Genomic DNA, 23,072 nt, shown 5'->3' on the forward strand with positions numbered 1-23,072 from the left:
TCGACTCCATGCTGCAACTATCAAGTTTTTTTTTTTTCTATCTCTAATGTTGACATTAGACGGCTGCTCTAATTTGAATTAATTAAGCTACGGCCACAAGTTGGCTTATCGTATTAAAAATTCATCTATCAATATTTATGTTAGAGGTGGTCATGCGATTACCGCGATGAAGCGCGGCAAACAAATATGAACTTGTAATTTTCTAGTCAATGAGATCAACGAATTACGTTGAAGCTTCGCTCCATTTTATAAGACGCATCAAGTGCTGCAATCATCCCGCAGCCAGGGACGTGGATAAAAAAAACTCAGTCCCAGCGGTGGTAGTCTGTTCAACTGATATTAACTTCTATCATAGATTCCTATTAGGTATGTACGACCAAAGTCTACAACAACGGTACAAGTTGTGTACCCATGTACTACTTGTCTTGAGCATTGATAGATACGTATAATATCGCGATTTTGAAACGATTGCATCTGGTCACGATCTGCAGTCTTTATTTTCTTTTGTTGCATAGGAGTAGTTCGTGAGTTGAATAACATTAATATGATTTGCCAGGCGTCATATAATAACCGCTCATTATTCAAACCGTGTAGAGTGATGATTGTTATCACACAAACATGTGGTCCGTGCATGAGTGCGTATGCGTTCATACGCAATAAACGCAGCATATAATATGAACAACCTTTTATTCTTCATTTTTTGGGATCGAAAAAGATCGACTACGGTGTTCAAGTTTTCAAACTCTTCACGTTCGTCGCTAGCAACGAAAGCTTGGAACGAAAATCATCGCTCTAATGGGCATAGCTCTTTGTTTGTCTCTTTTTTGAGAATCATTATAATTAAAAATACCCGCATTTATAATTATCAATTACTTTTCCACCATCGTCGTGTTTTTTCGGTAGGTCTCGGTGAAACTCGGTACGTGTTTTCATATACATACATATATATTACATGATAAAAATGCCAGGGCGGTCACAGGACGCAGATACCGCACGTGGCTGTCGCCTGTCGCATCGCCGAGGGGGACTATCAACGTCTTATCCAAAGCGCATGCGACGCTTTTCGGTAGTTTAAAAACAGTGTAAAATACCTATATTATCATCTGAAATCACAAAAGTTAAAGCAGTACACGTATCAATCATCAGTATGTAATCGAGTGAACGAAAGAGTACAGTACTTTCATTATTAAATTGTATTTACCCAATAAACTTCGTGAACGTAATTTAAACTCTGGAACAGTGTCAGTGCTCGCGCCTGAAAAATATTCTATATTTGGATCGTAAATTGGCGGTGAGTTCAATTTTATGATTACACGTATCCTAGAGTTAGCGTTCAAATTTTCCGATCTTTTTTCATCTCAAAATAGAGTAGATACGAATATATTTCCATTATCTACATCTAATATTGACTTTCTACAGTCGATGGCCGATTCAACAACCAGATTCCGGTTGTTACCACTGCACTTGATATAGTGCATCAGAAATATCGTGGCGTTGTGAGCTCACATTTATTTATGATCTGCACTGAATTTTCATCGTTCAGATTTCAACGCAACATCTAGTTTGAAAATCTGCTGCAGCTATAGGAAACTGTTAAAAATAATTGACTTCATATCATCTTATCTTCTTTGAGAAAATTTGGAATCTACTTACATTTTTCTCTCATCCAAAATACTCGTCAACAATAAAGCATCCATACACATAAGTATTTCAGATAGAAAATTTTTCTTTTATTCAAGTTTTAAACGGTTGTTCGCGTATGAGCGGGTGGGAGAAGTACAGCATTGCGCTTGTGCCAATGACATTCTCACCCTCATAAAAGCAGCAGCAGCAGTACAGTAACCTTAGGTGTAACAGAAGCATCATAAGTTGGAGTAATTCGTTGGTGAAGATATACAATATACAATATGGCCCGTTGCTGGCCCGCTTCCACGAGTCCTCTCTGTATAAGTTGGTCGGTTCGGGTTGGAATTCTAGGGGCATCGGAATCCTACCAAACAAGCCCTGCATTCAGACCCTCATATGTATACATCCTGCCTCAGGGAGGACGAAATAAACGAGTTTTCAGGGTGGAATCTTTACAAAAACCTTCCTCCTGTGTGGGTTAAATAATGCTCCTGATTCTATTAGGGTTCTGTGTGTAAGAGAAAAATATTTTGAAGTAGAATAGTATTTTCGAAATATTAAATTCTGTACTCCAAAGATTAAAAATTTCGAATGACCGTGATATGATTACATTTATATCTCACAAACCTGGAGGGTCACTAGAAGGGCATCTCAGGTGGACTAGATAGAGTTGATCAAGAAATATAGCAATAAAAATTATTTATATAGCCGAGATAAGATAGCTCTCCATGGCTCTCTCGCGAGTAACTTTAGTACAGTGCAATTCATTTTCTCATGGAAATTGAAATGTAACAATTATACACCATATATAATTATAGTCTACCTTCCCATCGCTTTCTTGTTAGGATAAACCATTTCATGGACGGATCATCGAGTCACAGCATCAAGAATTGCGATTTCAAATCTGGCACTTAAGGTGAAGGGCAGGTTCATACTACATGGCAAATCATCGTAATAAGCACACTTCTACTTTGGTTCGACGATCTTAGAAAATATTAAAACATGGCAAAGTTTAAATTAAATTACAGTCAACTACCAATCAAGGCACATTTCTTCTTTTTTATGGCCGGTATGTTCATTCAACTTACGTTGTGATTGAAAAAAAAACTTAAGCAACTTCATTAGAATACTAATATTCATCTTTTCAGCAATGGGACCAATTTTACCGTTTCTGCCAGTTTATGGAAAACAGCTCGGTGTATCTCCGCTCGTGATGGGAAGTATCACAGCTGTTTTACCGCTGTTATTTCTGATATCGAAACCCTCTTTTGGACTCCTAGTTGACCATTTTCGACCCTGGCGAAAGACCATATTTATGGCATTGTTAGCAACCACAAGCGCCGCTTACATATTTCTTTATTTCCTCCCACCACTTCCAGGCCCTGTTTTGCCCGAAGATGGTTTTCGCCAAGTTTCATGCTCAACAATCGACACCTGCCAATTTAATCAGGTACTGTATTAATTAACGGAGTATTCCTCCCCGAAATCTCCACTGATCATTATTATATGTATATGAGTTAATATGATGTTCCAGAAAATTGAAAAGCACGAAACCTGTTCTTCTGGGAGAACGACGAATTGCCTATGGCAGTGCTCAAACGGTTTAAATTCTACGCAATCAATTTACTTCAGAGAAAGTCATAAAGGGAAGTTATCTCGAGATTCCGCTTGCTTATCGATGAGTAAAAGCTACGCCGATGACCACGGTGAAAATAAATTCGCGGATAGTAAGAATAGTAGCGATTTTAAAAATGAGACAAACATTTTTTGTGGTATCAGCGATTCTGCAAACGTTTGCAATGTTACGTGCAAAGACTTTGAGACTCCAGATTATTGTCTCTACACATCCTTTACATTCTGGGCGTTTGTCCTACTCATGTCCGTTGGAAATATTGGATTTAATGTCTCAAATTGCATCAGCGATGCCATCTGCTTTGACGTGTTAGGCAAGTTCTTGTATCAAATATTGAATGAATGATTTAATATCGACGAAAAGTGCTAATCAATCAAGTTTTCATGCTATTTTCATTCATAATTAGGTGACAGTGGTCAGATGGGGTATGGTAGACAGAGAGTCTGGGGCACAATCGGTTTCGGAATCACCGCCTTGGTCTCCGGTTATGCGGTAGATGCCTGGTCGCAAGGGACGATCAAAATATATACACCCGCATTTATTCTCGTCTTCATTTTCACCATAATCGATCTCTTCTGCTGTTCCAAGCTAGAGGCGAGTTTCTCTTCACGCTCGTTTCACGAATAGAGCGAAATGAGACTTGATTGGATCATTATTCGATCGGATTATTTTAATTAAATCGAATTATATTGCTTATATTAAGCAACCAGAAGATCTGATGATTATGCGTATGAGAATATGTAATGAAATTGACGGATTATTTATATGAGGATCATTTTTACAGCTACCAAAAATGTCTGGATCTGAAAACATTGTTAAAGACGTTTATAAACTGTTACGTCTAAAGCCGATCGCAATATTTTTGTTCTTTGCCACTATAGCTGGAATCATGGACAGTTTTATCATCTACTTTTTATTCTGGTTAGTTCTGATCTTTTTCAGTGTATTTTAATGATCACTCTATTGGTGTCAATATTTTCATTATCTCGAGGTATCACGTTTAATAGATTATTTATTGTAAATGAAAGATGTGCGACCATAATCTCAAGTAATAATCAGTGACCTGATAATTTTGCAAAGGCATATCGAGGATCTTGCAGCGACAACTGGAGATATGGGACAAATTAAATTCATCGAGGGATCGATCATAGCTGCCGAGACTTTGGGAGGAGAAGTTATATTTTTTTCTTTAGCTGGTACCGATTTCATGACTATATTACCTAACGAAACTCCTGATTTGATAAAAAAAAAAAAAAAAACTGTATTTTGTGGCCACAGGTAAAATTTTGAAAAAAATCGGATACGGATATAGTTTTGTATTCTGCTTCTTCTGCTACTCGCTCCGAATGTTACTCATCTCCTTGGCACCCACGCCATGGTGGATATTCTCCATCGAATTATTTATGCAGGGTCCGTCATATGCTCTTTGTTACACAACTATTGTCGCATACGCAAGTGTAATATCACCACCTGGAGCATCTGCTACCGTACAGGGCATTGTCGCCGGAATGGATGACGGCTTAGGTAAATAAGTAGTCATAGCTGTACTTCCCCTACACGTCCCTCGTTTAAAACGTCGAGCCAAATCATTGATGTAGTGCGTGATAGCACATATTATGTGATACCTATATTGGGCATGCGATAACATAATGAGATTGAACTAATAGCTTAAAGTACAGCATAGATTATTTTAAGTTTTGCCCAGTGTCATCTATTGCACTTGTAAAATATCATAGTAATATAAGGAAAAAGCAAATTAAATAATTTTCGTAAATGTTCAATTTAAATTTAAGGATTCGCTCTTGGAAGTCTGATTGGCGGAATTTTGTATAAGCGAGTTGGTGGTTCACGGACGCTTCAGATCTATTCTGTGCTAGCAGCAGCATCTTCTGTTGCATATTTTCTGCTACACGTGCTCTACCTGAAGCACGTGACGCCAAAGACAGGTGAGCAGGGATGCTAAAATATGTATTAAATGCGCGTGCAGAGATCTATTTGTCAATTTAATTAATCATTTAATTTTTCGCCTATTACAGATAATCGGGGAAATATAGAATACAAGAGCCCAAGAGATGCAGCATCTATAGACCAAGTTGGTGGAAAAGAGCTGCAGGTTTTATGACGATTATTATTCGTTATTAACTTCAGTCCAACTTGAAATGTGATATAAATTGTAATTAAGTTATGGGTGTAATTATAGCTACTTTTAATACATGTTCATGCGGATAACATATTTTATATACAATATTTATACTGCTGGTATAGTATTTCTAAGCTAGCGATCTAATGGTTTCTGTGAACGATCAGTTTTTCTGTTGTAATTGGAAGCTGTGAATTTTGATCGCACGGGACACCTGATATGTACGAACGTATATATATTTTTATCAAATGTTTGGAAGGACAGTTTTCACATCACTCAAGTTTTGTACATACATGTCTAATGATACTTGAAATAGGACATACAACAAGACGAGCCTTATAAAATTGATCGAGTTATCCCCAATTTTTCACTTTTTGAAGCAGAAAAATTTAGATATCTCGATAAGAAAAAATCGTAGCTCAATTTACTCAACGGATTCGTGTTCCTCAGGTCAAAATACGTAGGAAAAGTGCCATACGATCAATTTTAAAAAATAAAAATTTTTGTCAAAAATTGAAAAAATCCAAAGGGGTACCCCTTGGAAAATTTTCGATTTTGGGTCAAAAAAAAATATTTTATTTTATATTCTATTCTTATGTATTTTGACCTCAGGAATCCGAATTCACAAGTCAAATTGGTCTATTTACAAAATTGATCGAGTTATCGCCAATTTTTCACTTTTTGAAGCAGAAAAATTTAGATATCTCGATAAAAAAAAATTGTAGCTCAATTTACTCAATGGATTCGTGTTCCTGAGGTCAAAATACATAAGAAACGTGTCATACGATCGATTTTTAAAAATAAAAATTTTTGGTCAAAAATTGAAAAAATCCAAAGGGGTACCCCTTGGAAAATTTTCGATTTTGGGTCAAAAAAAAATATTTTATTTTATATGCTATTCTGATGTATTTTGACCTCAGGAATCCGAATTCACAAGTCAAATTGGTCTATTTACAAAATTGATCGAGTTATCAACAATTTTTCGTTTTGTGGAGTAGAAAAATTGAGATACTCGATGAGAAAAATTCATGGCTCAATTTACTCAACGGAACAACGGAATTACAGGACAAAAATTTAAACGACGAACGAAATCAAACGTGGCGCGCGTGATGCGCGCGCGTGCAATGCTAGAATTCAAAAATCGAAAAGTATCCAGCGTTCTCATTGTTGCAGATTCGAAATTTTGCCGCTCTTGTACAGTCGATCGCATTCCAAGTTACGACATGTCAAAATGACAGATGTCTTGCATCTAGACGAATTACCGTCTGACGTTTTGTTGTTAATATTCGACTTTTGCCATGCATTCGACCTCGTACGTCTTAGTGAAGTTTGTACACGATTTCATGGGATTATTAAGAACGATGTGTGTTGGATTAAAAAGAGTAAACAGGCACTGGTGACAAATCAGTCGTCAAAAAGATTCAAAGATAGGTAGGTCAGGTTATGTCACGTGGTTTTTGTCACTCATAGTTGTGTCAAATCTGCAAGGCAAAATATCATCATTGATGTCTAAAAAATTACAGATGCTATAGTTTACTGCAGCTACGGAACAAGTGGCATGTATCACAAAATTGGAAAGATGGAAAATATTCGAAGCGAACATACTTGACTCAAAAAACAAAACTAATGCCATGGCTACAACTCACATCAAATACTCTGTGGTGGGGTGCTGGCACCCAGATACTCGGCTTTCGGCGTACCGCTCGCTTCAATCCTATTGAACCGATATTCAAAGTTGATACAAATGACTCTGACGTCTGCAGATTTGTTGTAAAAGAGTGCATAGTGCTAGGAGGATTCAGGTATAAAATATCCACCAAAAAAATAGTTGCCTATATTTATTGGCTCCCTAAAATTTATACCTCCAAAACTAAATGATTATTCATTTAGAGATGGTAGTGTACGCTGTTGGGATGGACTCACAAATGAAGAAATATTTAATGCACAAGATGCTCATGCCTCTGATATAAATGCCATTGATATGACATCCGATGTAATTATTACTGGATCTAGGGATAGAACTGTCAAGGTTTGTGAATCATTTCACTCAAATTCTTCAAGTATAATTGTAAATCCATGTACGCATAATCTTTCAGATTTGGGCAACTAGAATATATAATAACAGCGTACCTTTGGCAGCTGTGAATTTGTTGGACAGAATATGGTCGTTAGCAGCAGATCCAACTGGTCTCACATTCTGCACTGGCTCAGCAGGTAATAATAGTATACCACCGCTTCACATATTCGACATAGAATGGTAAGATGATTTACTAGTGTACTGTTGTCGCAATGCGTTGGTTCATTGTTTACGGAGCTCAGAGTTATATGTTTGTTTCTAAGTGGGAAAGAAATCAGTGAATTCAGACACCGATGGAGAAGAGGTGCTGGTATTTTGGATATAATTTGGAACGATCCTCAGACTCTACTTACCTGTGGTTATGATACATACATCAGAAAATGGGATATAAGGTGAGATAACGTATATAAAAAAAATCTATATTCGAGAAATGATTTTTGTTATTTCTTTTTCATTCCATTACCAATATTTCGTCACACTTGCTGAATTTCAACACTCTTAGAACTGGAACTTGTGTGGGTGCTTGGGCGGATCCAACTGATGCTACAGTTTATTGCTTATCAACGGATTACAGGTATACAATGGTTTCAGGGACACAATTTAATGGAGAATCTGTACTCTGGGATCAAAGAAAAAAAAAATTTGTGCAGGTAATTATAGTTGAAGAGATTTTCAAAGTGTGATCACCTTTCGGTTACATCTGACTTTTTGTTATCCAGCTTTATCAGCACCGCTGTTCAAGTCCAGTTTACAGCATATCTTTTGATAGCTGTTACCTTTATGGTGCGATGGACCAGTGTCTGTTCCAATTGAAATTCTCTGGTTATGGATATGAAGAAAAGAATTATCGTGACTTGTTTTGATGCAATAATTGGTAATGGCGCTAGATGTGAAATAAATCACAAAGGCTTAGAATCGCCCTTTGTTGTACTAATGTAGTCAGCACACTATTATACATATGTGTATACATGTATATATGTCTGTCCTTGGCTAATTTGTACTTCAAAAATTGAACAGGTAATATTCGGGAGAGAGATATACATGTTTTAGCAGGGGCTGAGATGCTCGCTAAACAATTTGCCGCTTACTTGGCGTATATTTTCATCAAACTGGTATATCCTGTGATTCAAATTTCTTGTCTACCTCTATGGTCCGATCGATCGTCGATTGAACTTTATACCCGCAAGATCGTATCTTATATAGTTTATTAACAAATTACTGAATTTTCATGAATAAACCAGTTGTGGAAACATCGAATGTCTTTATTCAAATTTATTATTGTATTTCAGAATCTCGTCCTGCCTTCTGCCCTTGCAAGCTCACATGAAAACCAACCCCACGTGACCAACCCCATCTTAGTTTTGCGCATGTTTTTGCGATGGAAACAAACTGAGTCGCCATCTCTGGTCGCCATGATCCAATGAACAAAGTGTTCAATTAGTTGGTTCATGACAGACCGTGACCAACGAAGGAAGTTTCTGCGAAACGTAGAGCATATAGTCATTTACGATTCGTTATATTGGTATAGCTCTATCTCGACTTCCTGTGTATGGCGAACACCCGAGCAGCGTCGTCCGCGGTGCGAGTACTGCGAGTAGTCAAAAAGTGTTGTCGAGTGGTGTTTGTTCGTAAACCGTCGGTCGTTTAATGTTGCTCCGTGAGTTTTAGATAATTAGTTGATCTAGGATACAGTGTACACATAAAATGATTAACATGGAAACAGACAAGATCATCGAGGACCCGAACACGTACCTTCAGGTGTGTAACGTTCTTGTATTTTTCGTCCTGAAACAAACGGCCATCTTATGTTTCTTAACAGCTCAGAGAATAGGCCGAAATCTATCTCCCCCAAACACCCTCTCTCGTTTTATCATACATTCGATCCTATTTCTCCCCATATTTTTATTCTTTTATCAGCTTAAACTTTCTTAATATTATTTATGAGGTTATGATACGTCACTCCGACTTTTACTCGACGCATTACGACGTGATCACGTTTCATCATTGTCGTTTCTTTCTCTTTCTCATCCTCCTTCTCTCTCACACCCTCTTTCTCTTTATACACACATATACGCATGCAGAGAAAGATACATATGCAGATCTGGCTCACAGCAAATTATCGCCAAACCATCAATTTTTTATTTTCAATTAAGAACATCCATTTTCAATTAAGTCGTATCAATGGACCAAAGTGTAACGCATGAATTATGAGTTTATAAATTTTTTTTTACGGTTTAATTAGCGCATAATAAAATGAAGTTGGAAGATAATCTTGCGATCACTGTATTAGATTCTGCGATTACCTCATTACGGTATCAGCGAGATATCAGCGATATGATTTTGTAATACACACAAAAACTTCGTCTCGAACACTTTTTTCTTGCTAAGTGATCTCATCAAATACAAATACATGATAAATTACAGATAGGTATATGAAGAAAGTCCACACAGTAGCAAAAACTACACTGAATGACTGTTATACAAATTTTGCACACATTGTATCAGACTTCTAATGACTCATGATATACTTTTTGGAACAAAAAAATTTCGATTGTTCCTCTAAATTGAAGAATTACGCTAACTATTCGCATAAAAAGGGCAATAAGATTTGCAGAACAAAGCCACCCAGAATATTTAATAGCAAAATATGAAAAACTGGCTATCTTCCAAAACCATCGGAGAGTTCAACGATCCAACGACAAGATGCAATGCTGCATCAAAAAAAATATTCCTATTTTCCTAACTACCTAATATATCGATCGTGTAATAAATTCTCTCATCATTCCTATCAATTCAATGCGGGTGCAAAACATGAATCAAACTGTAGGATTAAGTTTTACAAAATTACATATAAATAGATGAAAAGATAACGACAAGGAAGATTATCAATTTTTTGTTTTTTCTGTGTTCTGAAATTTTCTATGCTATACATTTCGCGAAAATTATTTATCGGACTGTCATCGTTTTGTTGCCGAAATAAAGAGAAGAGATGAAAGAAAAGAAAAAACCAAATACATCGATGACCGTCCACACTAAACGCGAATGGAGGGACAGAAGAGGGGCTCCGGTAACGCGATATCGTCTTTCTATTCCTTTCCCCGCCAGTTATGTATACATGTTTATATGTACGTATATAAATACGTATGTACAACAGCATGTAGCAACTGAACCGCGCGTCATACCGTTATAAGAGTATGTATATAGCGTAGTGAGTCGTCCACCTGTGAACGCGCCTCTCCCTCCTCCTCGCGAAGTACTAAAGTTTGCAGTTGTTGGATGTAGGTAGGTAGGTAGCTAGGTAGATACGAATAGATAGATAGAAGAATATACACGTATAAATTATCCCCGGTAGAGAACAAAGAAGGTGCAGGTCTGGAGCAGCAGCAACAGCAGCAGAGAGGTCAAAGGTGAATACGCAACTTACGGAAAAGTTGGTCTCCCACGCCGAAATTATAAAGCGTCGTCACCAGTAGGTATTCAGAAAGAGAAAGAGAGAGAAAAATAGAGTGAGAGAGTGCGGGTTACTACATAATCAATGTTTTAGTCCGCACCCTCGACGACCCTCGGCGACCTGGGATATACCCTTCCGTCCTCCTACTTTCTGCTTTCTGCCTTCTCCCTGCTGTGTTACCTACATACCTACCCTACCTCTGACTGCAACCGCTACATGACCCGGGTTTCCGACTCTCAGTCTCAGACTCAGTCGGTTCAAGTCTTCAATAAGTAGGCCAATGATGTCGAGAAATTTGAAACCACGATCCGGAACACAGCCCAGCAACAACCCAATCTCCAACTGATTGTTTCTTCTCGGTGGTTTTACTATTTTATTTTTTATTCTCTTTCGTCGTTTTTGCCGCGCATGTTACGGATAGGGGGGTGCGCCCGTCTCTGATTTGGTATAAAATTCGGAATCGTTATTTTCGAGCTCAGGATTTTAATAAAGTAACATTCGACATTGGAAGCCTTCCACGAATCTGACCTATGTACCTAAACCCGATTCATCGAGAAGCGCGTGATAAAGTTGCAATTAATTTTCCAACGACCACGGGTGCGATGCTGTAATTATTCGGCTGTGTATCTCACCACCTCGCATTACTAATTACTTCTTCATTGCGTTTTGAATGGGTGGAAAATGAAGAGGCGCGGAGATGGGGAGGGAGGATTAACACAATTCGTATAAGCAGGTTGCGACCCTGAAGGATCACTTTGCGGGTGTTAATTACTAGATTGTTTCTTCATCAAATTATACTATGGGGAATAATTTTCTCATTTATGCGAAGGTGGTCGCTGGAATATTAGCCACCTCATTTGCGAGGGTTGAAATTTTCCTTTTGTATGATTAGTTGTGACTATTCCATCACAGAGATAGAAATAAGGGGGAGTGGGTCGCTGAATCGCAATACGAGAAAAAATAAAAAAAAAATTTCTTTTAATTAGGTGCGACCGTTGTTTTTTTTCTAATCATTTTTCTTCTACTTGTTTGCAATAAGTTGAAACTTGATTGCTTTGTCAATATTACGGAGTCGACGCCACGACGACGACGATGGATATAATCAATTTTTTATCGTGTGTATCGTGAAACCGTCGATTCATGCTTTTAGCGAATTACACTGGCCTATCGTGCTGATTTTTAATTAAAGAGATTATGGCCTTTGCGCGAGAGGGAAAGATTAGTAGAGAAGGTGGGATCGATTGTCTCGCAAAGCTTGCTATTTTCATAGAGCAACGGCCTAGGAAAAAAAAAAAAAAAAGAAAAGAAAAAGAAACCGACAAACTTCCTCAAGGCTTTAAACTCAACTTTCAAGGTCCATTAAATCGCAAGGTATACATTACATGTAATACATAATATATTCAACACGTTTACTGGTAACTCTATTACACGGCAGTGTACCTACATTTCAAACCCTGCAGAGGTGGTCAGAACATGTACAGGTATTATGTGAGATATCGAGAGATTCTTGGTTGGATATAACATTATTTGCAGGCGAAGGACGTGATCTCCGCGTATCTAACAACAACATTGATGACGAAGGTCCTAGTTTCGTTGATTACTGGGTACACACACCTAATAGTAGCGTTATGTGCTCTGAGTCGAAACTTTATACATTAATTTTTCATCTTATAAATTTGCATGTATAGTACGTGTTTTTCAGGGTCGAGTATCCTACCTATATACATTTTTTTAATCACCTTACTTAACGGAGAAAAGAGAGAGAGAGAGAGAAAATCCTTGAAGTATACGTTACATTACTTCGTCTGCAAACACTTTAGTATTGTTGAGTACATAGTACGTGTGATAAATATCCTACACTCGCACGATTAGTTTTATCACGTTTCCATACTTTCGATTTCCGGTTCCACAAGGCGAGAATTTTATCGGAACTGGCAACTTGCGAATGGGCGCGTTCAGATAAAATTTAATCTAGTGTGAACCAGCCCAGTTGCGGCTAATTAGAACTGAAAATTCGTTTTTATTTTCGTTTTCTTCTTTCGTTTCTCATCTAAGCCACAGTTGCTGTTACAGAGTTATAATTTCCTCGTCCGAATCCTGCGATCGGTTTTTTCGTTATGTAATAGAAAAAATTCTCTGTCCAGTTACATGATTAATGAATCATCAAATGCGTTGTTGTTGCAGCATTGAAACGAAGGCAAAAAAAAAAATAAATAATTACGTGGTTCACGTTCATTGGCTAAACGCTAACACGGTATGCAATCGGACTTATTACCTATATACCAATCTACGATGATATACATATAAACTGTAATATAAAATTCTTGAGCAAAAGTTGTCTGATATTTTTTCATATATGAGTTATCTGTCCAATATTTTTGGACATTGTCTAACAGATACACATTCGCGACGTCATGCGAATATAATGGTGCAACCGGAATCATGATTTTCAGTCGTTCGGTGACCATCAAATGACGCGCGATAACCTCAGGACGGTCATGCAAAGACCTCGAGAAACGCGCTTAACTAGAATTGTATGTATATCCTGGGGGTCGTGTCATTGAACCCTTTTACTCCTTATAGCCGCGCACCTACTCCTCGGATAGCAGACCTCCTTCAAAACTACGTACATCGTCGAAGGTCACTTTATTATACCTTATATACATCCTTAACCGAAAATCTACGCCTCACATCCGGCAGATGGATGGACTATTTTTTCATTAAAAATCTACCGCGTTCATCACCTGACGAACTTGTATTGTGAAATACATGTATATGGATGAGTTTTTTTTTTTTTTCTATGTTTTTTTTCTCTCTGTAGAAATGGCGCCGCGAAGTTTTCTTGACAAAGAGCGTCGTTGATATACCTGGTGGGCAATCCAAGTGTTGACAGAAACAGGATGCAAATTTTACGGTGACGCAGTCAGGGAATGCGGGTAGTGTGAATATAGTGCGATATACGACGTGCTGTGAGCGTCGCGGCGTCGAGCGTCATGACGTAGTAACCGACGTCGACTTGCCTCGAGTAGCTTCGGTATATACCGGAAGAATTGGCAGCGCGGCGGCCGCGTTTAGTAAATATATCGATTAAACGGATTATCTGCACTGCCCGCCCTGACGAATATAAAGATCCAAGTTCCTCGACCTTAATTTTCTTATTTTCACTCCGTTATTCTTTGTCGCTGTATCATTCGTTGAGTTTTAATTATTTTTCTCAATTTTTTTGCCACAACTCGTTTCTTTCTTGAGTCCGTTGCTCGTATTTGGAGCGAAACAAAGATCGTGCCCTGTGAGCGTTTCCCGATTGCAGATAAGTAAAGCAAAGTTGAAAAAAAGGCAAAAACCAAAAAGAACCGTCGAGATTGGCAAAATTGCTTTGATCCTTTACCTTCTTTTTCTATCACTGTTCGTGTACCCGAACGAAAGAAAGGATCCATTTTTTTTAATCCTTTTGTAACATGTATCATCTCTCGTTACGCTGGAGAGTTTAACGAAGATAAATATTACACGAGATATTGCAAAGAATAGAGTCAAAATTTCAACAACCATTTGTACGTCTTGCACGTAATTGCCTATCTCGCATGTTTTGTGACTAGATTCGCTATACTCACGATACGGCTCGCGCAAACGCCTCGAGAACTCGGATCTCTCGATTCTTTTTGATTATTTTTTCCCCGGTACATCTCCTTTTGTTCTGTGACTCATTGGGAAAAAGACTCGCCGAGAGTCTGATCGCTCTTTAATGGAAAAAGTATCGTGGTGTTGGTTTCAAGGGTGCATTCGCGCTGAAATTCTCTTGACGATTTAACGCCGCACTTAACGCGTACTTGTATGGAAAAAAGATGCTTAGCAATCGAATCGGGTTAGCGAATTGATGCGACTCTTATTACGACCGATATTTAAAAGAGATATATTTTTCGAATAATTAATAATTAGTGTACCAGTGTGCGCTTTGGATATTAATGCAGATAACTTCGATCCACATATATTTATAAATACGAGTTCATATGACGTCACCGCGTCGTGGGATCATTATGATGATGAGTGTATTTTTGAACGTACGATTTTTTCCCTTCTCAAAATAAACAATCAAATGTTTATAGGTACACGAATGTTCGCAGCCCATAGTCACGTTAATACCGATCAAAATATAAAGAGCCCGTATCTTTTTTTAAAACTGTTACTAAATTCCTCAGTTAATTATGTAATCAAGTATGCGGAAGACTATGAAAAATAAATTAGAAAAAAAAGATGGATTACTGCAATTTAAAACAAGGACCGAGTACTTACGAGATTTATAGATCCCTCTGAGGGAAATCTGTTGTTTGATCTCTCTCTTGACAATTTTATACATGGACGAGTTCAATTTGTTTATAAATCTAGATCTGTGCAGTTTTTAATGATATTTCCGCTAGATGAAGCCGCTGACACGGTGACGAAGGCGGCGAAAAAGTATAAAAACCTATCTTCCTACCTACCGTAGTACCACTACATTGCTTTGCCACGGGTTCGGAATACCGTTAGACAAAGAGAACTCAGCACCGATAAGTTCAGGAGCGGTTGCTTGCCTGCTCAATGCGCCTCCTCGGTTTTCTCTTCGCTGTCTAAGCTTTTTATGGATAAATATAATTTGAGGAGTTTTTAAAACACGGTATACAAAGTGATAATAATATACCAGAGTGGAGGTTAAACTACATGGCGTTGATAATTAATAATTATTTTTTTAACTGTTCACTCCGAGGCAGCGTTTCCACATAAATAGTGTGTGTTTTAAAGTACATTATGAAAACAATACCCTTAAAGTTTCTTTTAACTATTAGCTGTTCATCGTATACGTATAGCATATCGACTTGATATAATGGCTTACGAGGGCAACAGTCCTCCATAATTATTGTTATTTTCTTTTTTTCAAATTCATATCACTCATTCGGCGTATATTAATTACGCACTTTATTGGACACCTCATGCGCTGTTTCGTTTTCAATGGTTTTGAAATTCATGAGCAGTGCTCGATTATTTCATTTAATTATTATCAGTGTTTGTTAGGCTCAAAGATCGAAAACGCTAGCACGCATTACCAAAGCGCGTTTTGTGATCGGTGCGTTTCTACACAGTAGACGTTTTCGGTTTTTGAGCTTATGTCGATGGCTCGTTACCTCACTTCCATTCTTGAATGTGCTTTACCGAAAATTGTGCGTTGTTTGTGTTTTGGAAAATTCGCGTATTCTGAAAAATTCTGAAATATTATCAGCCAATTTTTCTAAGTCTTTCTCTCATGATATGAATAGGCAAAGTATTTACTATTTACGTTTCCAGGTGCTTATCGCCTTACTTTATCTGTGTAGGTAAACGAGGAGGGGCTTGAGAAATTTTGACGTCAGGGACCAACGGAAGAAATCGTTCATTTCGTCGTTCCTACTAAAAAAAAAAAAAACAAACAAACAAACTAAAACTCGAAAAAAGTTATTAACAATATCACGACAGTTTTAAGATCGTACCTATTTTATATTCGTGCGAACTGAAGGGGGATTCCGCAAATTATTCCACTACGTTATCAGGCCTCGTGTATTTTTGAGGTAAGCCTGCTCTCTGTAAAATTCAGACTTTTGCAGTTGCGAGAAAAATATCAACTGAATACCATAAATAAAGCGGTGCATATATTCTGAAAGTTATAGAAGTGACACCAGCTAATACAATTCGTTGTTTTCATTTCATTTGAGGTAATGTAAGATGATCGATTACCTTACGAATTTCATTTATAGATTTACAATTTTATACTTCCTGCAATAGACACTTGGATCGACTTCTCTTTTTCGTCAATCAATTCTGTATACAGTATACCTTTCGCATTGTACGCGGCGTATAATAACCAATAAACGAGAATATGGCGGTGAATATCCATAACACGCGGCTATTGGCAAATCTCAGGTATAAAGATTCAAGGATTTTGCTCATAAAATACTTGCAAAACGATCGGTAGACCGTGAAGCCTACCGAACACATATGTGATGATAAAATACGTTCGTACACAGTTATATATTATTGCTATTATTATTACTATTCACTTTCGTGTAATTTTTTTGTAGCAGGTTCATACATTTCTGACTTACTGGTTCTATCCTTAAGCTGTTGCGATAGCGCATCCTTATCTCATTTTATTTAAAATAGCATTGCGCATAATCTACGAAAGCGTTCCAGAAAGTCCTGTTAACAGAATTTTACAATGACGCCAGACTGAACTGATGAGTCATTATTGGAATACGAAAAATTGGTGTAAACTAGAAAAAAATTAAAGAATACGACTGTTTCAAGTAATCGTACGTGTTGCGCTCGCACGCCAACTCTTTGCGATAGTTAATATCGCCGCGTTTTTAACGCGTAATTAATACTGACTCTGTAGTATACCCAGAGAATACGAATGTATACAATCGATGTGAATTGGTCTAAATTTTTGAGGTCGGAGCCCGCGGAGGCTTTGGTTCAGTTGAGACTGTAAACATTTTACAATAATTAAAGGTTTTCCGATTGTGGGGTAACTACATTATTAACATATCCAATTCATTGCCCCTCTATAAACGTGTACACTACATACGTTTAATTACGTTTACTTATGTGGTATAAACCTACTGTAAGTAGTTGGTATATTTGAAATTATTCATCCGCGAATTACGGCAGTTTCGTTCACCATGTAATATCAGTCTCTGTATGCTCTTCTCTGATCTTATTTGTTAAGCTTGTAAAGCCTCTTCCGTTCTGACGTGAGGCATCGTCGTCGCCTTTTCGTGTTGTGAATTTAGAGAATTGTGAGTTTTATCCACATAAAAATCATATAATAGGACACGAACATCATTGGCTTCGTACAGATTACGTTCCAAGTATCCCAGCACATGAAATTTTATAACCCTGACAGTTCCGAGCATCGTTTTCTTGCCCATAATTGAACTAATTACTTGTACTAGATTGAGAAAATTTTGTGCTTTATATTTGAAAAGAACCGCCGGTAAACAGTAAGCTCAATTGATTATTTTGAATCGCGCGGTGTCACGTGGTATAAAAGCAGACAGAAAATCCAGCGATGCCCCGCCCCTTGGCATGACAGTTCGTTTATTTCAGCTGCCGCCACTGCCGCATACATCGTTGGCGTTACCACTACCTACCCCCAAATGATACAAGGCAGATTTAGTAGCTAGTCAGTTCTCGCGTCAGCTGGCTCTTCTCGACTTGTTTAACTTACTTGGATTAATGAGCTTCGTTTTATCCGTAATATTGTTCTAAGATTGAAGTTATTAATAATGATTTGACAATTTTGACAATATTGTGTTGTGATTGGTAAAATTTCGCCAATTTTTTATATTCTTGTGAACACGCGTCCATTCAGGTGAATACGTTTGCGAGTCTTGAATTTATTTCCTCACTACAATGATCTTGTATAAAATACTTCTCTTTGCCATAATTGTGCTTTAAACCTCAACGATTGTGTTCAAATTCCAATTTTCTATTGTTATAGTTTCCAATGACGATACTCTACGATCCTGCCAGGAAGAAAGAACCACCGACTGGAGCATCTGCACAGTACAGTCAAGAACGTGAAACTTGTATGAAATTATTTGAGCGATGGAGCGAACCAGAGCAAGTGCAGTTCGTCGAACAATTATTGGCAAGAATGTGCCACTATCAACATGGGCACATAAATGCTTACCTGAAACCAATGCTGCAAAGAGACTTTATATCTCTTTTACCAAGTAGGAAAATCATACTTTCTTAAATCAACTGCTTTCTTCTGAAAGTTTTTGCATCGATTAAAAGAAGTATAGTGTATATTTGATGAAATATGCTTTCATTCTATAGAAAAAGGTCTAGACCATGTTGCCGAAAGCATTCTTTCCTATTTGGATGCGGACTCATTGTGTGCTGCCGAAATGGTCTGCAAAGGATGGTACAGAGTAATAAGCGAGGGAATGCTCTGGAAAAAATTAATAGAACGCAAAATAAGGACTGACTCGTTATGGAGGGGTTTGGCGGAAAGAACAGGATGGTCAGTAAACTTCAAATGTTGCACATGGACATGGACATTATGAGATTCTTCATTTCGTATAATTGTTCACGGATTTGTGGGCCTCGATAACGTTTCTTTGTTTTTCCACCTTTGACAGGATACAGTATTTCTTTAAACCACGACCAGGAGAGACCCATCCAAATCATATATTCTACAGAACACTTTTCCCGAAAATAATCACAGATATCGACAATATAGAAAATAATTGGCGAATGGGAAGGCACAATCTTCAAAGAATAAATTGCCGCAGTGAAAATTCTAAAGGTGTCTACTGTCTGCAGTACGATGATCAAAAAATAGTATCGGGTTTGAGGGATAACACAATAAAAATATGGGACAGAAACACGTTACAGTGTATCAAAGTTCTCACCGGACATACTGGATCAGTCTTGTGCCTGCAGTACGACGACAAAGCTATCATTTCGGGATCTTCCGACAGCACTGTCAGAGTATGGGATGCGAATACTGGCGAAATGCTTAATACCCTTATACATCATTGCGAGGCTGTTCTACATTTGCGGTTTAATAACGGAATGATGGTCACGTGTTCTAAGGTAAGTAAGAGTTTCAAATGCGTTGACAAATCATTCTTCTAATGAACAAATTTACCGCTAATTAGCTGTTAAAGTTACCTCGTGTCTCTAGAGTACCTTTTATCTAGTAAAATTATTTGGACACTCAGTCTTATCTATTTATTACTGTTACATAAGCGTGATTCTTATCATGTATTGTAGTGCATTACATAAGATTAGGTATCCAATTTTTTCCCCATGATTATTCGAGATGTACACACATGTTCAATATATGCTTGTATAGGTGTGTATGGTATTATTTATAGTATCGAGCGTTCCAAACTTCACCCTTTTTTTTCCTCATATTTATGAAGTGAAAAAGTGATAAAAGAGCCCGGAAATGCTTAAAGATGTATGTCCTAAACTTAGCTGACGATAATTTCTGGTTTTGCTCAGCCTGGTTCATATTTTTTCATGATCAAATATGTTCTTACAACCACAGCTACTTCTACATGCTTGAAATTCATTTTTTTCAGGATCGATCAATTGCGGTGTGGGACATGACCTCACAAACAGAAATAACGTTACGCAGGGTATTGGTGGGTCATAGGGCAGCTGTCAATGTTGTAGATTTTGACGAAAAATACATAGTGTCAGCGAGTGGTGATAGAACTATTAAAGTGTGGAACACATCCACTTGTGAGTTTGTGCGAACATTAATTGGACACAAGCGGGGTATCGCGTGTTTGCAATATAGGGATCGCCTAGTAGTCAGTGGCAGCAGCGATAACACAATCAGACTATGGGACATTGAGTGTGGTGCGTGTTTACGTGTCCTTGAGGGTCATGAAGAGCTGGTTAGATGCATCAGATTCGACAACAAGCGAATTGTCAGTGGCGCCTATGATGGGTAAATTTAATTCCTTCTCTCCTTTAAATAAGAAATTATTTTAGCATAGTTCATGTATGTATTTTCAAAACTGATTAGATCTGTAATAATAAACTTCAATTATATCGTGGCTCGTGGCTTTACAGAAAAATCAAGGTCTGGGATCTGGTGTCGGCTCTAGATCCTCGCGCACCTGCGAGTACACTTTGTTTACGTACATTAGTGGTAAGATACTTTTCAAAATTATAAATTTAATTATCTGGACTAAGACTGTGTAACAACTTCGTTCATCTCGATCAATCTTGTTGAAAAATGTACAGTGATGCAGTGATTATAGTAGGCACATGTTTTTTATTGCGCCAGGAGCACACCGGACGCGTTTTCCGCCTTCAGTTTGACGAGTTCCAGATAGTCTCGTCTTCACACGACGATACAATCCTCATTTGGGACTTCTTGAACTTTAGCCCACCAGAAGGAACACCCGCAAGTGGTAACGCATCAATTAATACGTCAGTGGCTAATCAATCTAGTACCAGATCTCCCTCTCGTAAGTTCAACTCATTCGCATTCTAATACCTACCTTCCTTTCCCTAAATATCATCTACATCACTTCATGTTAAAATTACTGTAAATATCACAATCATTAGAATATTATCAAACTTCTAATATAACTATTATTCTACCCTGTTCCAGCATTTGAGTGACGCATCTACACGCAGATTCCTTTATTGTGATATGACTGTGAGTATCTGACCAGTTATTACCTACTCTGTTATTGCTTTTTTGTTTTTCTTTAATTTTTCACAAAGATTTTTAATGAGTTCAGAATCGGTGTTGTTTACTTGTTGCCGGTGATAGAATAGGGAAGTATGATCACCATTTATGTAATTCAAGTGTTAATTTTGTTTCAGACACGTGGTTAGTGTGTGAATTAAATGTGTTCACGATAGTACGTGCAGAGAACGAAGAACCAGTGTTAAGTGTGACCAGAGCCCAAACAGACAAGACTTCTCTCAAAAGACTCAACTTTTGTTTGTATTATTTGCCGTGAAACGCAAAGAAATTCTGTACCGTGGAAAAAAATGAGAAAAGAAAAATAATGTACTGACTGCTAATACTGCAAATTAATTTATACATGCTCGGCATACAGCAATGTATTCGAAGACGATACGAATTAAACTATATAATTAATACGATACATCCCATGGATGTAGATGAATATTGTCTGGTTTGGCAAACACCTGGAATTCTTCTACGCTCTATGTCACGATAGAAGATGACCATTTTCCTATAATGAAAAACGAAAAAGACTTGAAATACGCGACAAAGTGGGGACGTTTTTAGGGAGGCTGGATACACCTAATAAGAAAGAAATAGATGTATTATAATAAATTAAAGATTTTTTATGTAATTAATTAATTTATAGATAAGAAAATCGCTGAGTACCGTTTCATCAGAGTACTTATTCGGTGTGCATGGAATTTGATTTGTGAAAGAATTATTGTAATTCATAAAACCTATTTTAATGTTTTTCGCGATTAGCTAATCTATATTGCTATTTATTTAGCAAAATAGGTACACTGACACCACCATTGATCTCAGTCGAAATTAACTGGATTATAAAATAATCTTCGCCAATGTCACGATGTAGCAAAGCCAGTTAGAATTAAGATTCCCTACAATGGAAAATGATCCAACCATCTTTGTGTGATTTTACTCTACGTCATTTGATAATTACAAATACATACACATTTAAATCGATTGGCAGATTGTATCGACGGCAGTGTTTTGACTTCCGCCAATCTCCAGGTATCAAGATGTAATACTACCAACATCAAAAAAGGTGTCAGTCGTATAATTTAGTGTTAGTTATTAATTTATATATCAAAGGCAATTATGTAATAGTTACAACGATTCGATTGTACATAGTAATCAAATAATTCTTTTGTAATATTAAAATGTTTTGCATTGTCATATCAAGAATCTTACCATGCTATTGATTTAAGATCGTCTGTCGTGCTGCTCACCATACTACCCTTTACAGATCGCACATATTTAGTTTTTTTTTCTTCATCGCAAATAAAGAAATCGAAGCTTTATTCTTGAAAATTATCCAAAGATGGTTGACACACATTCCTGTTGTAAATGATTTTAGATCATATTTGCAATAAACAATAATGGCAGAAATTTCTTTATACCTACAAATAGTTATTAACGAATCTCCTTGAATGTTCTGTAGAATATCCCATCCAGTTAACTAGCGTTCGATAAGAATTATAATATCGGTGTTTTAAGCATCGGAAAATCCATCGGGAAATATTCTACAAAAATAGATTATTGTAGCAGCAAATGTACTCTTGTTCAATTCCGGTTTTTGGTTTTTCTCATACGTAATGTTACTTTGATTTTAACGCCGGTATGGAAAGATAATTCAAAGTGCATATACACCAATCAACATTGTATCTGGTTGTTTCGTCTTATCGTGTACTCTGTACTCCAGAACTAGTGTAAACTAACAGAATTAGTTGTGTATCTAATTTCCTTTTCTTAACTTGTCAAAGTTGAGAAAACAAAGAATAGTATTGAATAGTGTTCATAATGTAAAATAATCACGTGACTTTCACTCGTTCAAGTAAATATATGGATTTCAAGTCACCAGGAATAACAGCCAAATAACTATACTTCGAA

General features: G+C 37.2%; 3 protein-coding genes across 7 annotated transcripts; all 3 read left to right on the forward strand.

Moving 5' to 3' along the window:
- The first annotated feature begins 527 nt into the window (after window positions 1–527).
- On the forward strand, window positions 528–5,652 carry LOC105689025 (major facilitator superfamily domain-containing protein 6). Of its 2 annotated transcripts, none has more exons than XM_012405762.3 (10): window positions 528–1,291; window positions 2,472–2,695; window positions 2,775–3,076; window positions 3,161–3,572; window positions 3,666–3,853; window positions 4,044–4,180; window positions 4,340–4,455; window positions 4,538–4,783; window positions 5,053–5,205; window positions 5,296–5,652. In XM_012405762.3, the coding sequence occupies exons 2-10, from the start codon at window positions 2,629–2,631 to the stop codon at window positions 5,379–5,381; spliced, it is 1,707 nt and encodes a 568-aa protein (XP_012261185.2). In that variant the 5' UTR covers window positions 528–1,291; window positions 2,472–2,628; the 3' UTR covers window positions 5,382–5,652. The 2 variants fall into 2 exon arrangements, with proteins under 2 accessions (XP_012261185.2, XP_048511890.1); XM_048655933.1 differs by lacking the exon at window positions 528–1,291 and adding an exon at window positions 2,003–2,140.
- Window positions 5,296–9,196, forward strand: LOC105689039 (F-box/WD repeat-containing protein 4). Of its 3 annotated transcripts, none has more exons than XM_048656029.1 (9): window positions 5,296–5,432; window positions 6,573–6,830; window positions 6,923–7,201; window positions 7,290–7,428; window positions 7,496–7,656; window positions 7,740–7,868; window positions 7,979–8,126; window positions 8,196–8,350; window positions 8,766–9,196. In XM_048656029.1, the coding sequence occupies exons 2-8, from the start codon at window positions 6,631–6,633 to the stop codon at window positions 8,337–8,339; spliced, it is 1,200 nt and encodes a 399-aa protein (XP_048511986.1). In that variant the 5' UTR covers window positions 5,296–5,432; window positions 6,573–6,630; the 3' UTR covers window positions 8,340–8,350; window positions 8,766–9,196. The 3 variants fall into 3 exon arrangements, with proteins under 3 accessions (XP_048511986.1, XP_012261225.2, XP_012261216.2); XM_012405802.3 differs by lacking the exon at window positions 8,766–9,196 and adding an exon at window positions 8,494–8,730; XM_012405793.3 differs by lacking the exon at window positions 8,766–9,196 and having other exon boundaries at window positions 8,196–8,730.
- Window positions 9,096–22,571, forward strand: LOC105688988 (beta-TrCP). 2 transcript variants are annotated; one of them, XM_012405675.3, is made up of 9 exons: window positions 9,096–9,234; window positions 18,435–18,669; window positions 18,776–18,962; window positions 19,081–19,537; window positions 20,032–20,405; window positions 20,531–20,609; window positions 20,748–20,931; window positions 21,078–21,125; window positions 21,296–22,571. In XM_012405675.3, the coding sequence occupies exons 1-8, from the start codon at window positions 9,181–9,183 to the stop codon at window positions 21,086–21,088; spliced, it is 1,581 nt and encodes a 526-aa protein (XP_012261098.1). In that variant the 5' UTR covers window positions 9,096–9,180; the 3' UTR covers window positions 21,089–21,125; window positions 21,296–22,571. The 2 variants fall into 2 exon arrangements, with proteins under 2 accessions (XP_012261098.1, XP_012261105.1); XM_012405682.3 differs by having other exon boundaries at window positions 20,748–20,874.
- Window positions 22,572–23,072: the final 501 nt, after the last annotated feature.

This window comes from Athalia rosae, chromosome 1 (assembly GCF_917208135.1).
Source record: "Athalia rosae chromosome 1, iyAthRosa1.1, whole genome shotgun sequence".
Taxonomy (NCBI): Eukaryota; Metazoa; Arthropoda; class Insecta; order Hymenoptera; family Athaliidae; genus Athalia; species Athalia rosae.

What these genes read in the sequence shown, in the direction of transcription:
- LOC105689039 (XM_048656029.1), top strand. Translation starts at nt 6,631, where the DNA reads ATGACAGATGTCTTGCATCTAGACGAATTACCGTCTGACGTTTTGTTG. An exon ending in TCAAAAAGATTCAAAGATAG is followed by an intron (nt 6,831 to 6,922) that starts GTAGGTCAGGTT and finishes AAAAAATTACAG; the next exon opens with ATGCTATAGTTTACTGCAGC. An exon ending in CTAGGGATAGAACTGTCAAG is followed by an intron (nt 7,429 to 7,495) that starts GTTTGTGAATCA and finishes ATAATCTTTCAG; the next exon opens with ATTTGGGCAACTAGAATATA.
- LOC105689025 (XM_012405762.3), top strand. Translation starts at nt 2,629, where the DNA reads ATGGCAAAGTTTAAATTAAATTACAGTCAACTACCAATCAAGGCACAT. An exon ending in TTTCTTCTTTTTTATGGCCG is followed by an intron (nt 2,696 to 2,774) that starts GTATGTTCATTC and finishes TCATCTTTTCAG; the next exon opens with CAATGGGACCAATTTTACCG. An exon ending in TATATTTTTTTCTTTAGCTG is followed by an intron (nt 4,456 to 4,537) that starts GTACCGATTTCA and finishes TTGTGGCCACAG; the next exon opens with GTAAAATTTTGAAAAAAATC.
- LOC105688988 (XM_012405675.3), top strand. Translation starts at nt 9,181, where the DNA reads ATGATTAACATGGAAACAGACAAGATCATCGAGGACCCGAACACGTAC. An exon ending in ACCCGAACACGTACCTTCAG is followed by an intron (nt 9,235 to 18,434) that starts GTGTGTAACGTT and finishes CTATTGTTATAG; the next exon opens with TTTCCAATGACGATACTCTA. An exon ending in TTTGTTTACGTACATTAGTG is followed by an intron (nt 20,610 to 20,747) that starts GTAAGATACTTT and finishes TTATTGCGCCAG; the next exon opens with GAGCACACCGGACGCGTTTT.